The following is a 16,980-nucleotide window of genomic DNA, read 5'->3' as shown; positions in this document are numbered from 1 at the left end:
TTTCCTTTTATTAAGTACGTACTCCAACAATAATAATACATTTTCATTTTCAGATGATGAGGGAATAGCAGAGTCTGGGATGTGACAGGAAAATACGTCGCTAAGTGACCATTCCATGGAATACATAGTGCTCTTTTAGTATCAAGAAAACATAGTAGTCACCGGTGAAAGAATTTAGAATGCTGTTTTTAAAAGCGAGCTCTTGGAAAGGAAAGATGACTATAATAAAGTTTTATAAAAACGTTTCATAGTATTGGTATTTTTACAACTCAGTCAACCACATGATAACAAATGTAAAATTATAGTGCACACCAGAAACTAAGCTTCTACAACTTATTAATTTAATAATAAACTTTGTCCTCTTTGTCCGTCCTCTTTGTACAGTCACTATTCAATATCGTCTTAGTGAAAAAATGTGATATATATATATACATATATTTAATGTATGTAAGATATTACTATTTTTGAGAAATCATTTTGAGTGAGGAGAAAAAATGTATTTGATATGTGTTGATTTCTATCACAAGCTGATATTAACCAGGCATATTTGATATACTGCCGAACACATATATACTGTAACTTTTGTAGTTTTACAAGTTTAATGCCTGGAAAGATTATGGTGCTGGAATTTTTTTTATGCTACTGAAAATGTATACTTAATGTCATATGAACTTTGTAGTATTTCACATACTATGAACAGTATATGTCTTTGTCGTTCTCTTTGTGATACAGAATAATCTAAGACGAAATGATCAAGCACAAGAATGATGCAGACACATAGGAAGAGGTATTGAATATGTTGTAGCAATAATTACGTTACAATACTGCAATTCACGTGTAGTTGTGTTTCTGGTATACGTATGACTCGGTATGGAAGAAAGATCTTTTTGTATTACATCAAAAATGAGATGCCAGGTCATGCTCTCTAACGATTTGTTCTGTGTACTTAATTAATAAGTGAGCTTAACGAACTTAAGTCTACTTTATTTCTTTATTACATCTTGCAGTAAAATATTAGAATTAAATACTCAACTCTGATCTGATCTTTGTATCTTTCTCTCATTTGTTACTTTGTTATGTGATGTGTCTTCCACTTTATACCTCGTAGAGCTTTAATGAGTGAACACTTGAAAAATTACACATTGCATTGTAATTTGTGACTATGTTTTCCGCACATCTGTAATTTTACATATGATAACTTGTATCATGACGGTTATTCATATGAAAAAAAGCATTATATAGGAATCATATGCATACTTCTTCTTGCATTTTTGTGAAGATAATTTGCAGTTTTTTGTAAAGTAGATTCGTTGTAAGTCACTTTCATAAATGATATGCTTCTTGTTGTCATTAATTTCAATGTTGGTAATTTCGGAATGAATTGGTCATTCTACAACATCCTCTGTCATAAAGTATTCATAAATCAGATTATTATAGCTCAGAAGCTCCCAATCTTTTTCGACTGACGACACTCCTAAACGCCCACGACATCACGGCACTAGTATATGAGTTTTTATTAATAATATAAACCATAATAGTCCAAGATTATAAGTCTCTATAAAGTAAGGACTCTGTGTGGTATTTAGCATTGTTGCTACTATTATAAGCGTTTACTGATACAGTCTGTTTGAAAATTGATTATAACATTTTAAATTCATGATATTTAAATTGTAAAATTTCGTGATACACTCTATGGAGAAGCGCGATAAAGTTTAGAGCCACTGTCAGCTTATACCAGTAGTAAATTGTTTTGTGAACAAATAATTCATTCGAAAGATATATTTTATAAAAATATCATTTTTGATAATATCACAAATAGCGAGTTGGATATAAATAAATCAGCATTTTTTATTTTACTTTAAATAAAAATATAAAATAGTGATATCGGCTGGCTCAAAGTATTTGTTTCCATTTCCTATTAACATACATGTCTTACGAGTATGTCTAGAATTTGGAGCTTATTTTACAACCGTGTTAACTGATAGGCGTTTATTTTGTAATTGTTAAAATTAACAAATTGACAATTTTCATAATCAGAAAGAAACTCACCAAAGTAAACATAACAATTCGACACATACGTTTCAACGACCAGTTGTAGTCGTCTTCAGTGTACTTTCGTTAAGAAATCACACTGCTTATGGAATTACTTATTCTGATTAGTTTCCTCAATTCTGATTAATTCATGTGCATCCTTTCACGCCATTAAGTAATTTTATAGCGTGGTGTTTAACAGCCATTCTTGGCTTTACACTACATTATATATTCATTGCAAAACACACTGCAAATAGTAGGGTTAATTACTTCTGAACGTTAACATATTATTTGGTGTAACTAGCCCTACAGAAATAAATATTGCATTCTCTCCGAGAAGCACAATGTTTATATGTAATAATATTTTAAATATTAATTGCTCATTTTTCTTCTACATGTTCAGTAATCGTGCAAGCAAACTGGTCTTAAATATTATTGTTAATATGTAAAAAAAAAAATTAGACGATGAGTGTAAAGATTTTCTTAATTAAAGATCTGCTTAAACAATTTCTCAGGTTTACTAATAACGTAGATGTATATTTTGTCATCTTACGATAGGCTGTTCTTAAGCAAGAATTAATAAAAAACAAGATTAAGCTTCAGTAGTTATGGTTTGCACTAAGAATGTGACGATGATTATATACTTCTCTTTATGTTTTCCAAGAATGCTATAAGAAGTATGCAATTGGAAGGTACTGATTAATAGTATATTACAGTATTTTTATCCTGTGTGCAATTATTATTTTTTAAAAAGTCTTGTATCGTGTATTTCTGTACTGAGGTCGTTTTCTACTTAAGAAATCCTTTATGAAAATGTACTTATTGTCGCAACTTGCTTATTATTTTCTATGTTATACTATTTTGTGTGTATATATATGTACGTATGTTTGTGTGTATTTTGTACAAAAACTATTTTTTATTTTACTTTTTTAAACTATAAATCACTCAGTTTTGTTGTTATATAATTTTTTCCTTGCATCTCTGTTGCTGTTTTTAGGTGGTCATAAGTAACAACTCGCTCTGCTCTAATAATGGTCTCTAAGAATCTCTTTTCAACTGAATAGGACATAAAAATATCTTTTTTCTTTGCCTCATTATAATGAACAATAATGTAAAATCAGTATTCAACGTGGTCTTACAATTCGATTCTAAAGTGAATTAATCAAGAGAATACACAAGAATTTTTAACTTTCTAAATCCAATTATAACTTTGGAGAAAGCTTGTTATACCCTGTATATGTTTGTTACTCTATTGACAGGACTGCGTTTCTTATTATCGATTTTTTTATACTTCTTTATTTATACTAGAAAAGCTAGATAAACAAACAAACTGAAAAATTCTGTCCCTAACTAATTTGTTAAAATTGTTATAAAAATAATTTCTGATAGCAAAACATTGGTGTTGTTTTATGCAATAGCAAACTAAAATTATTACCTTTATAAAATCTTAACAACTGAGGTTTTTCCATTTACCACCAAATTGTAATCTTTTTCCTTTAATAGCACTTCATAATTTAATGTGATTACCAGTACATTTTTTAAAGAGAACGAAGAGGAAGAAAAAGCCCCTGGTATCTTTTTTTTTTTTTTTTTTTTTTTTTAACACTGGTTCACTTACATTCTGGTGGATAGGATAATTTTATTTTTACATACATAATTTGACTAAGTTTTGTGTAACTAGTAATATGTTAAAGAAAAGTATGTATTTTTAATATTATATGTCGTAGCACTGTAACTGAAATTTTTCTAATCTAATAACGCAATTGAAGGAAACTACTTCAAAAAACACTGCCCTCTTTTTCTTCTTCTTCCCATCCCAAACAGTAATAAATAACGTAGTACATGATCATGTCACTCTGGTTTCTTTCACCACTATTATTACTCGTACAAAGTTACTTGAGAAATTTGGATTGCACGGAAATTGTACGGAGCATGACCGAGTATGTTATTTTGTGATCTTATAATATACGTGAATCTCTATAAAAGGTGTACAAATGGAGCTTTGTATATGTTGTATGTTTGATGTACATAAAACTATGTGCTCTTTTCTTTTATATTGTAAATGATACTACTCAGGTAAGACAATAATTTAGAAACTTGTATCCAACTATTATTACAGTGGTTCCCTTTCTTAGAACCTTATCTCGTTAGATGATAAATGTCGAGAAACAAATTTTGTTGCTGTTGAGGCAAGAGTGAAATAAGTTCTGTGCATAAAGGTAAGTAGACGTAATTTTTAAGTCCAAATATTGCCTGTACCATTATAGGACTCGACAAACATGAAGTTGTAATAAAGGATACACCTAGGCTTTCAATGTCAAACGTTAATATTGTGGATTTTCAACAATTCTTGAAATTTTGACTGATTTATTTCAATAATATATTATAGCTGTTTAGAAATTGTCTAAACATACTGGTTCTTCTGTTTGGAATTACTCACTTCCTGTAATTCAGTTTACTATTGGGAATTTATGTATTTATAATAAGTGCTTAAAATCTTAATAGTCTTGAATCTTTCTATATTGAACAAGAGTTACGTATATGGATATTATGTTATCTATGGCCATCCGTTCTGTCGTTTTTGCTCTCTCTCTTTATTTCTTACTTTTTAAAACGTCTTTATAACTAAATTAAAAAACTGACTATGCATACAAGGCTGGAAAATGTAAGGTAATAGGCCAAAATTCATGATCCAAACATGATCTTATGAATCGAAATGCGTCAGATAAGGCAACCACCTGGATAATAGGCCAAAATTTCATGGTTTGAACATTATCCTATAAAAGTGAATGCATATTGGTAATAGGACCAGCCGAATAATTGGACTAAACTCATGGTCCGAACATGGCTCTATAAACCAGAATGAACATTCTTGCAATTTTGATACATCTCCACTGTAGTAGTCTCTACATCTGTAATCTGAATTTGTACATTATTTTTAAACTTAGCCAATACCAATTAACGAGACCCGTCTTCTAACTGCTAATTTATGTATGTGATTCGTATAGTATATTATTATGATCTTTTAGAAACATTATTAGTAATTTGTCTCCTTGACCCTTAGGGCATAATCGTGGATGGTTAAACTAAAGAGTCTCACTTTTATCACTGATATAAATTATTATATCTGCATATCAAAGGTATTGTACTTTCAGCTGTTTTCGGATTATGGATTTTATATTTAACATTTACAAGTATTCTGTCAAATTTCTTGCTTTAACATGAAGTGTCAATTGAACTTAGATAAAAATTAATATAATTCTTTGTTTTAAACTATTTCATGCATAAGAACCATAAGAAAAAGCGTATTATTCTTCGAACCTCTTCTTTTTATTACTTTTATTTGTATGTATTTGTGAACCTCAAAATATTTAGCATTCCTTGATTCTTTCCCTGTTTCAATTGTGATCGCCGCAGTGTTTAATTTCGTGAAAGCTATTAATGCTTGTAAAAAGGCAGTTACAGCGTGAAAAGAAAGAAAAAGGGACAAAAATAAATTTAAAGAGTCTAAGTTGTGATACTCATTTCCAAAGGTCTGGTGAAATCTACTTAATTTGTGTGTAACTAATGATTAAGACTAAAATCAAGGTCATTCAAATTTAATGTAGATGTATATCGTATTTATAGTCAATTATATGCGAAGGAAGTTGTTTCTATATATGCTGTGTGTATTGTAATATTTCATTTTATTATCGCTGCATTTTAATAAGTCCTTTGAGTTCTTTATTCTTCATTTCTGACAGAATAGTATAACCTAATATTAGGTTGATTCGTTGACGTCACATGAGATTATTTTTATCAAAATAAATTGTGAAAGCAACATGATACAGTAAGAAAGTATTAGAGGAAAAATGGCTTACATACACAATAAAACTAGTAGTAGTATTTCCTTAAGGAATTTTGATCGAACTTAACAAGCAGTATTTCTACTTTGTCACTTCGCCTCTGCATGAGATATCCTGGCATACACTTCAATATAACCTAATAGATAATTTTAAATCATTATTTTATTTTTCGTACTAGGCCTAATGTATATTTTTTGGTCAAATTCTTGCTGCCAATATGTATTTTACGGCTATTACGAACACTGTGCATGCTATGGGTAAGTGAAGTTATTTCATCACTTCCCGTGACAACGAAAGTGGAAGGTTCTGAAAATATACTTTCGGTTCCAATCTGTAGGGTGCTAGGTAAAGAAAACATAGACCGGTATATATTTTAAATTTATTTTAGTGCAGTACAATTTCGTATCTCCCTTACTCCTGATCTATTTATTCAAAAAAAAATCCCTTTCTTTATAATGTTTGTAGATGAACCCAAATATAACCATTATAAATTCCATATGTAGCACATTTCTTTCGGAACCGACCGGGAACAAATTATGCCGCAAGTGCTGGAGGACGTACGTCATGCTTTACCCACGTGATCAAGTGTACATATATATTTTTTTTTACTAAATGTATTTCTGGGTTTATTTATTTATTGTCCCTGTTGTGAGTTGTTTTTAAAACGTAGTTCGTAATTGGTTCCCTAACCCAAATTTGATTGATTGATTGATTGATTTTTAGTTTAGCGTCCCTTTCAGCAGCGAGGCTATATGAGACGTGGACCTACTGATTAACGTGGAATCCGAACCACATGAGCTCCCGCCGGGAATCGAACCCGGGTCTCCCACGCCAAAGGCGCGTACGCTAACCGCTTAGCCACGGAGGAGCTCTAACCCAAATTTGAATCCATGAGTGTCGGTTACATGCGCAAATTATTATTATTGACAGGTTAGAATAAAACTGGAGTAACGAACCGAAAAGAATTGAAAGGAAAAGGTTTTAATAATAATTCATGGCTATTCTCTGTCAACATAGGACAAGATGCAGCAGAATGACAACTGGAATAGAGTTAGTATGTAAATTTACTTTGTCACTATTTTTCTAAGTAAAGCTGAATCATATCTTTCATATTAATTAAAATGTTTTCTATTTGTTACTGATCACTGAAGTATCTTTGTCTTTCTTCCTTATAATTGTGTTATCCTTATTATTGTTTTTTTTCAATTAAGTAAAGTTCATATGCTTAGGATTGGTCATTTGGTGATTATATTCTTTCTTTCAATGTGTATTCACTATTAATTCGCGATAGTGACTTCTTTAATAGCGCTGTAACATTATCCGACAGTACACATAACACTTTTTTTTATTATCAACACTACACAGTTGATCTAGGTTCATGATTGTTTCATACGTAAAGTACATTTACCATACCTACAAAAATCGACCATTTACCATACCTAATTGACATCACTTGTACAATACGCGGCAAAAAACCTGCAACATGAGCATATAAGTTTATTGTGAAATGACGAAGTCTTTTGCTCCAAAGTAAGTGTGCACGGGAGGAGGCCGAGGTTTATCCTGGCGTGATTTGTTCCACTTAGACGTTATGTTCATTCCCTGTGTTGTTAGGTGTAGTTTCACAATAAACTTACATCCTCATGTTGCAGGTTTTTTGCCGCGGATTGTACCATTTTCTACTTTCCAAGTATACACACTTATACATATTATGTGACATAAATGATCTCGAATTCGCTTTAGCCTTCGCATGTCTTTGTTTACTTTAGGTTATCTTTTGATTTCAATTTTAGAGAGATCATAATAGTTGTTAAAAAATATTACTCGTGCTTGTCACTTCTCCATTTTTTAAACTAAAGGAATGCACAACGAAAGTGTATAGGAAATTGGGGCACTTGGATGACTTCCTGAATTATTTGTATATTAGGAAAAGAATAGTTTAAAAGTTCTTATGATGTAAAATTGTCTAATAGGTTATAATAAAGTTTGTGTTCTTTGCCAGGAATATCAAATGCAGAGGTACACATTTTTAATGACGAACTGATCATAATAGCATATAAGCAAAGAAAAACAACTATATCAGTAGCAATAAAATACGCAATTTTAATGTCCATGAAAATAGCAGTAGATCTGTTTCAAAAGTATGATGCTATTGTTCGTAAGTAATATAAGGGATCATGTTTTTGTATGGTGCCTTAACTTTTAGCTATGTAAAACTATGTAAATAATTAGTTATAATTATTTTGTGGCGAAACAAACTTTTTTTTTAAAAAAAATGCTTAAGGTCTAATTGTACAGTATTTTGTCGACATAATGAAATATTTTTCTACTTATCGTATCATGCTGTGCATGTTTCTTTTTATTAGAATGTGATTGATCAATTGAGTTACGAGTTGAATAAAATCATGTACCGTCCATTAGTGTGTAAGTTATTAATACTTTTCTAAAGTGAAAAATAGTAACAGATCAGTCAATACCTTTTAAAACAGTATTGAGCTAAAAAGGAAATTTTGAATGGTTTTCAATATCATCGAAGTAAAGTAATCATGTACAGTAAAAAAAAAAAAAAAAAAAATGTATCTATATGTTTTTATATTGACCTACGTGGGCAAGCGACGGTGTTTGTACTGTTTAACTACTGTAAAATAATCTTACAGAAGAATTGTAGATGATGTACTGTACTTACTTTTTTACAATACAAATCAAGCGATGTTTATTTTGAAACATCTTTTAAAGTTATTTTAATTATGTAGTGAACATGAATGAGGAGGTGTCATTGCCTTGGATTTGTTTTTATATATGAATATAGAACAATGTTGAAATTTACCTAAATTGTTTCTCTGACTTCATGTTACCTTCCTTAAAACAGAGTATATAAAAAAAAATCATTATTTCAAGCGTATAAATCATGAGTCGTTGCAAAAATGAATTATAGCAATTCTTCTTTTCTCTTTCTCATTAGTAAGTTTCTAAGCCGGACTTAAGGAGATGTTTTCTTATGTTACAGCACACTCCGTTGGACTGTACTAGTCTCGAGTAGCACGTTGATTAAATGTGACATGTAGTGTCTGTGTAGCGAAATGACACTTGCAAACAGGAGCGTCATTTCAGATTTTGCTTGGGGGGGGGCACCCTTGATATAAGTAAAATTTCGCAGTTTTCACTGAATTTCTACTAATTTATTGATAACATCTGTATAAATCTCAAAAGCAGGGGGGGCAATTGCCCCTCCCTGCCCCCCTAAATGAAACCCCTGCTTGCAAACTTTGAAATGATACTTGCAAGGTGAATGTGATAGCAGACAAAGAGTTTGTAGTTTCCCATCTTTACAACAGTAATTTGAACATACATTCTGCTTGGTTAATTACTGAAACTAAGATACACTACCTGTGGCTGTTCCCATCTTCTGAATAATTTTTATATCGATATTGAGAACCCTAAAGCAATGAAAAATACTATCCTCTAGGATGAAAATTATTCAGAACCGGCACAAACTTATCATCAGGTGCTTTGTTATTTAAATGACTAGGCCCCTCCACAGCAGTCCAGGTTTTTTTTAAAATTATTATCATTATAGACATGTTCTTCGACATTATGCTAATTGTTGCACGCGAGCCTGTGGGTCACTGTACACTATAAGTTAAAATCCTACTTAATCTAAAGCTTAAATTGTTCATATTTGATAAATAAATTTATTTAGTTAGTTAAGTTTGTTTGTTTGTCCACCAGCCAACACGCGGTTACACAAATATTAATGCTCAAGTTGGTTACGGTCGATGTCTTAATAATGAGCAGCAAAGGACGTTCATGTTCTGTATCATCACTATTCATTGTTAAATAATTAAATTGAAGCAATACAGCTTAGGTTCCAATTCGATAGTCATAAGATATATTACTGTATAAATACACACATATTAATGCTCAAATCTAAATATAGCTACGGCTGTTGCCCTGTTGCAAAATAATTAATTGAAACAGTATGGTTTTTAAGATCCCATTAAATCGCCACTAGTTTTAAATTCGCAAATTGCCTGCACGCTAGCGACATCTATTAGCGTCAGGTAGGCAAGCAATGTAGCACGTAGCGACATCTATTAACATGACACACTGAGACGTTTGGGGTTTATAAGTAGAACTAAGATCAGAAAATGTAATTAGACTAGAATCAGTATGACAAAATGCAACATGCAAACAAGGATTACTGAATATAGAGAATTTATTTTACCGTCTCACTCAGAGTTTTTTCAGATTTATGTTTTTTACGAGAGGTTTAAGTCCGAACTAGAAATGAGTTTTTTTTTAATCATATAAATTGAGTTCATTAAAACACAAGAAAAGAATATGTGCGATCGCCGCACCACATCGGAGCGTTCATAGGAAAAACTAACGCTACTTCTTTAGCAATGCATGAAGCAGTGTGGAGTCGTCGTGGTCAAGGGAAAAGGGAGATGTACTAAACCACCATTCTCCTTGACAGAATCACATGGTTCTGGTAGATAGAGACAAACGAAAGGTAAACAATGAAAAACGGAACATGGAAACCAAAGAGGACATAAGAAACACCTTCTCCAGCCAAAACAAAACAGAATTTTAAATACAGTGCACCTTTATAAAAAATATTTTTCTACCTTTTAAAAAGAAAGTTTTTGTGAAGCTTATTCATGGGACAATGATAAGATTGTAGAAACCCACATCTCGGTATCTCTTACCATTTCTGTTCTGTGGAAATTAGTGTTGAAAGAAGAAATAATATTAAATTTGAATGCCTACCGGTTTTGGCAGAGTATTTGGGATAAATATGGTACGTCGCCTTCAGACGCTAAATCGTTTGCAAAAACAGCTTCTCGCTGTTACCCTTTTTGTTCTACGGCGATAAACGTTGAAACCGGAAATGACTAATGACTAATTTGAACCACTTCCGGTTTGAATAGAGAGTTAACGGAGGAGATGGAATCTATTCTTGCAATTCTGAATCGATTGCAACTGGGTTCATATCTGTATCAGTGGTGGATTCTACTGATTATCTACTTTACAGACTCCCGTCAAGCACCCACGAATTAGTGGTATAAGCAACTGAGAGGACAGGCAAAGAACATGCAGATGAAAGTGTAATTGAATGAATTTAAATAAAACTACACTCCCAGCTCCACCTATTTCCCATATTTATTGTCCATTGCATGACGGGAAAGGAAAGTATTGAAATGTATAAAGAGTTTTTCAAAGTTATATCTTCGTTAGAAAATCTTTTGACCTTACGGAAAGATAATTTGTGATTAAATATTCTCATTAATTAATGACGTGTTTTGCAAAACAAGTACGGTTGTTATCTTTTTGCAAATGAGACTGAATAATGCGAGTGGTCATCTCTGTACGTAAGTGTGATCTTTCTGCGTTGATGAAACATTGTGTACGGTAATTTCGTTGATCATGTTTTTTTTCCTTTTTTTTTTTTTTCAATCGTTTCTCTAATAATTTTACAATAATTTATTTGTATTTTTTCACAGTACATTTTATCTTTGAGATAGTGGCAACAGGAGATAGAACAGGATTTGCTTTAATTTTATTTTCTGAAGAGGTCGTTGATGTACAGGGATAGTACAACAGCTGTTATTTCAATAGATTCAAAATTTATTTCTGATCTTAAATGTTCATAAATTTACAAGGCATTAAAATTTATTACTGGATACATTGTTTGCAAGTATCGTTATTGGGAAACTGGTGTATGTTAAAGACGATTATTTTCCTCTTACACACCTGAAATAAAAGAAAATATGTCGTTAGAATTAATAGCTTCGAAATTTAATAAACTCTTTCAAGACACTATGTGGAAGAGAATGGAAATTTACCTTAAACAAATGAAAGAATGTAATAGATTTTTTGCACTGGAAGAATACGTTTCATTTTGGACATAAAGGGGTGAATTTGGATTTAAACGGCATCGGAAGTGTCACTGTTCTCCTCAGGGATCCCCAAAACTATAGATTTGGTACTAATATCGGTAATTTTCGATCATTTTTGTATAACTCCCTCTCCTTCCCAAGTTGCGGGACTAAATTTGGATTTAAACGGCATCGGAAGTATCATTGTTCATTTCAGCGACCCCGAAAACTATTGATTCGGCACTAATATCGGTCATTTTTTTTAATCACTTTTTAATATCTCCTCTCCCCTCCTCCTAAGTTACACCGTCAAAGTGAAATGATAAAACCGTCCCAGGCATACACTTACTATGTTGAAAATTTGATCGAGATCGGGCTGGTGGTTCAATATATATTAACTCATAAACATAGTAACTTTCATTTATACTGATTTTTCGAGTGGTGATCAAAAATAAAATTATTAACTTTTTTTCAATCCACGTTAGTGTCAAACCTTGCTTTATTCATGGGCCTTTTTGTTTTGAAGTGCTATGCCTTCTTTCAGGGATTATATGTTATGGGAAATGTAAAGAAATCATTCGATGGTTTTATAGTTGCTACTTATTTTAAGCCGCTCTAAGTTCATATTTGCTGTGGTTCTGTTAGTTACAGAGCAAATCCCTGTGCAGTTACGATGAAAGTATATGAGGTAGAGGTATCTGAGTATGTAAATAACATTCTCATTAGAGATTATAGTAAAATTGGCTAGGGATAGTGAGTAGCATTAAAGTGAAAAGCGAACTGGATATATATGGAACATGTTAGTAGTTTGGGGAAGACGGAAAGAAAGGAAGGTTTTGTACAGTTTCAAGAAGTAGTGTTTGTGTAGCGTTGAGTAATGAATTCTGTTCGACGTTTCTGTAGCTGAAACTTAAGAATAGGCAATTAATTGACAAAATATAGATTATGTGTAAGGCTGAATATTTGAATTCGGATAACGATTCGGAATGCATGCCGTTCAAGAGTTGGAAGTTTATCGTGATATGAAGCTGGTGTAGAAATTGACGCAGGGAAGCCATAAAGTTTTTCTTGTGTAAGCAGGGTGTCTACTGATACTGGAAATACTAGAAATACTTGAATTATACTGGAATTTAATTTTGATACTGGAATTTTGACCCACGTACTGGAAAAATCATGAAACTAATAATTTGTCAACAATACTTTTTTGTAATTGTTTTAATAGTCTTGGAAACAATTTTGTTTCTATTGAGATCGTAAATTTTTCCAAAGCAAGATTTCTATACATTTTGTAATTAGATATTTAAAACAATGGATGGAGTGGAGGGCTGTGAGGGGAGTTGGGAGACCCTTTAAAAATGTTAAAAAGTCATTGAATTTTAAAATGATCACGGCTAACTAAATTTATTAAGAATATTCTTTTGATGGTAAAACAATTACAAACCTGAAATCATCAAGAGTGGGTTTATTCCTAAAGTACTTTAAAAAGATAATTGTATTAGGTACTGTAATTTTGCTAATAGTTGTACTGATTATACTGGAATTTTGAAAATGAAATTCAGTAGACACCCTGATAAGGCAAAATTAACTTAAGGAACACTGTAGGCATTGGAACCAACTTAGGAATTATAAAACATAATAATTAATTAAACAAATAAATAGTAAAGTGGTTATAAACTTTCATTTTGATAGAATTTAGATAATGTTTCTGCTTTAAATATGGTCAAATAGAACATCTTAGAATGAGTTTCGTTGGAACTTGTTTCAGAGTATTAAACATAATTGGACTAATAACTATTAATGATAAAATTGAGCGAGTTTGACGTACTTTCAAAAGTTTGTATGCTTGTATCAAAACTAGCCTGAATTTGTTATTGATTATGAGATTCCATTTACAGTACCAGTTGGCGGATGGGTTGGTTAATTCTTGAAGCTAGTAATTAATTATGGTAATGCATGGAAACCAGAGAAAAAGCTAATTTGATATATTTTCTGAATTCTTTGAGGGAGGTTTGGAAGGTCTTTTCGAGGTAGTTTTAAATCTTTTCTAAGCAGTTATGCTTTAATATTGATGCTATAATTATGCATCCTTCCGTGGGAGAAATTAAAAAGAAATGGTCTTATTAGCCTCATATGTTTGACTAATATTTGTGTATTATATTCTTACTTGTCATATACTATACATGACTACATACAAGATATCATAGAGCGAAACTTTTATGGAAGCAAAAATTAGACAACTTTTATGGTTTATCAATGGAATAATCGCTTCCTGCGGTTGTCTTCTTCCAATAAGGTGCTTCCTAGGTGGCGTATAGAGGAATGTCTACTAGATATATTAGACACAAGAGAAAGCCCAGGCGGACCAATCGGTATTGCTATCGTGCAAGAACTGAAGAGATCTGGATAAGGGAAGAAAATACTGGCAGAAAATTACCCAATTCCTCCATAGCCGACCCTAAACTCATGTTGAGAGAGAAGGGATCTCTTGAAGATTTGTTTTGAACGAGATGTATTCCATTCACCAACAGAATATTATGGAAATTATTTTTTGTGATTAATTAAAGTCTGCAACAAAAGCGTCCAGCGGCAAATAACGAGGGTGGTATAGAGGTATCTCTTGAGGTTCCTCTCATGTAACAAGATCTAATTTAAATTATTTCATTTGTGATTCGTAACAAAGTTTATTATTCAGTAACCTACCTGTGACACAGACTCCAGGACGAGACAATCAGCACTAGTGGAAGTGGAAGCTACTAATTGAAGCAATCAGCCACAATGAAAGACAAAACTCATGAGAGGCTTCGGCCATGTTACTCGGGGACGTAAGCTCACAACGATAGCTTTCCTCATCCTCCTCTCGGAAGCCAGGTTCAGTTGTTTCGAGGACCAGAAGAAACAAAAGATTGGAAGAACTTCTTGCAACGAGGATATTCAGCTACTTGTTTCACGAACATTGACCGACTGGCGATTGGTAGCATTTGGACACATGGTGAGGACGCTGAACTGATGCGGGGATGTGTTAACAGGCAGGCGAGACTCCAATTATGTTTGCTGTTTGTGGATGAGATACCAGTATATATTAGTCCACATACAAGCCTACTGTATTTTTGAAATCTGTACAATACGTTCTTGACATTACAGGGTGCCATGTTCGATTACTATTACCTACCATTATCTCCTTCTTGTGTACCAGCTTTGGTCAATTTTCGTGAATTGTTACTGCGTTATCTTCCACAGTACAATATACTGATCGATGAAGCGTTGAGAATGTCGCCGTCTGCTCTGCTGGAAACAAATATTTACAGTTCGGAAGTATAGTATCGCTACTGTTGGCTGTAAGCGTGGATAGTCCAGAATTCCAATTCCAGTTTTATTTCAATAGCGGTGCAACGTATAGTTACTAACAGCAACGGGTAGATACGTACGTAGCACAATATATTAATCACATAAGTTTTGTATTATAATTAGAGTAGAGTGTATATTTGAGCTCTGAGGTTTGTAATTTTCACTGATTGAAAAATTCGACATTTTAGAAATCGGAGGCTTTAGTCATCATCATTAACATTATCATTATAAGTATTCTGCCATTATTGGCGGGTCACTTTCCGCAACTGAGGAGCTTTCATACTCCACGGTCTTCACGTACGGCTTTTCTGTTTTGATACCGTTCATCAACTGTAACCTTCTTCACCCCCTCTCTCTTTCCTACCACTATATCTTCTTATCACGTACCTCATGATACGTTCCATGTTCTTATTCTAAACGTTTTGCTTTCTTTCTTTCTTTCTCCAGCAATCTTCTCCACACTGTTACTCTTTAGTCCAATAGTCCTTTTCAAGACATATTCACCCCGGATATCCAAATGGGACTATATTTTGACGTGTGAAAGACCATTCTACATATGTTTTTCTGCTGTCAGCAAACTAGGGAAAAATAGAGTGATGGTTTCCCGTTTCTTCTAGCATGCAGCATCCCAGCCGTTAAAGTTATTCTGACCACGCCTGGGGCTAATATTCAAGTTGTGTGCCAATAATAAAATAAATATATATATTTGGCTTACAACCTATGTTCCTCAAATTGTTGCGCTCACCCCTTCCGTTTTGTATTCAGCTGTATGTAAGAAAGAAAAAAAAAAAAAGTTTTAACTTGACAGCCAATAAGCAATAGCCTCAGCTCCTAGCGCCAATAGGGTCGTAACGGGAAATTCGATATTTACATTGTTTTCAGTATAGGTCTTCCTTAACTTTTCGTGGACAGTCTCTTTTTTCCCCGCACACCATACTTCAATCTCGATTTTTAATACACCGCCCCTAAAAATTTTCCGCCCTGGGGCCCGTTCAGAAATACAGACCTGATTATGTTAAATACAATATCAAAGTTATCGTTACGTTTTCTTAAACGTTTGGGACATAATATATAACCTAGTATATATTTCCTTACTTCATTATTACACTCTTATCTTAAATAACTTCGGAAAACATACCTGCATGTATGTTCATCCATTACAGTGCCAGTACCACATTCAATTGTAGGTGGACATTTGCAGCTGCAATCTTTCTGATCCCATATCTTCACATTGTGATTGTCACATTCTGCTTTTCTGTCCTCCATATTCATGCAGAGACACATACAACTTTTCATGTCGTGTACCTGAAATACATTTAAAATACGTAAATACAGTTTTTGTAAGTATTGCAAATTTGAAGGTTTTTATATACATTCATATATACATACATACATACACATGGATTACTTTTCTCTGTGTAGTTGTCGTTGAGCTAGTGATCGTAACCATCGAGCCAGTGATCCTTTATTTTAGAATTAGAATGTTGGTATAATTTTATAATTTTACACTATTAAATTCTAAATGATAAGTGGACATTGTGATTGTTATATTTTCTTTTTACAAATACGTTAGCTGTTAACAAGTGTAAAATGCAGAAAGTCATAAATTACAGTACATTGAATAAAAATAACTTCATAGCGTTCCTTCATATTAGTCCCTCTATTCCATACACGAGGATGTTCGGAACTTCGGAGTGCTTGCTTTTTTTTTTTTTTTTTTTTTTTTTTTTTTTTTTTTTTTTTTTTTTTTTTTTTTTTTTAAATGTGAATCTGTCTGTTCTTGTAGTGTAAATCTCCATTCACATGCTCTTCATCCTCTACGTCCTTGTTGCTGTAGCCATGCTCCACGCAATACGCACAAATGGTTGAGCATTTTAAAG

At 32.6% G+C, this 16,980-nt stretch overlaps 2 protein-coding genes across 4 annotated transcripts in view; one reads left to right on the top strand and one right to left on the bottom strand.

Annotated features, from left to right (window-relative positions):
• The window catches only part of Ptp10D (Protein tyrosine phosphatase 10D), a 279,629-nt gene extending 270,907 nt beyond the window's left edge, over nt 1-8,722 (top strand). For all 3 annotated transcript variants that reach the window (XM_081751951.1, XM_081751950.1, XM_081751948.1), the window contains one exon: nt 54-8,722. In XM_081751951.1, the coding sequence (XP_081608077.1) occupies nt 54-85 (32 nt within the window). In that variant the 3' untranslated portion in view covers nt 86-8,722. The remainder of the gene's footprint in view (nt 1-53) is intronic.
• A 2,625-nt stretch (nt 8,723-11,347) lies between these two features.
• The window catches only part of LOC145680843 (vascular endothelial growth factor A-like), a 78,547-nt gene continuing 72,914 nt past the window's right edge, over nt 11,348-16,980 (bottom strand). Inside the window, exons 6-7 of the mRNA XM_081751953.1 lie at nt 16,239-16,405; nt 11,348-11,630 (exon numbers count right to left, since the gene is read on the bottom strand). Coding sequence (XP_081608079.1) covers nt 11,612-11,630; nt 16,239-16,405 — 186 coding nt within the window. The 3' untranslated portion in view covers nt 11,348-11,611. The remainder of the gene's footprint in view (nt 11,631-16,238; nt 16,406-16,980) is intronic.

The sequence above is a fragment of the Thermobia domestica genome, chromosome 3 (assembly GCF_964235325.1).
Source record: "Thermobia domestica chromosome 3, izTheDome1.hap1.1, whole genome shotgun sequence".
Lineage (NCBI taxonomy): Eukaryota > Metazoa > Arthropoda > Insecta > Zygentoma > Lepismatidae > Thermobia > Thermobia domestica.
This window is presented reverse-complemented; position numbering and strand designations above follow the sequence as displayed.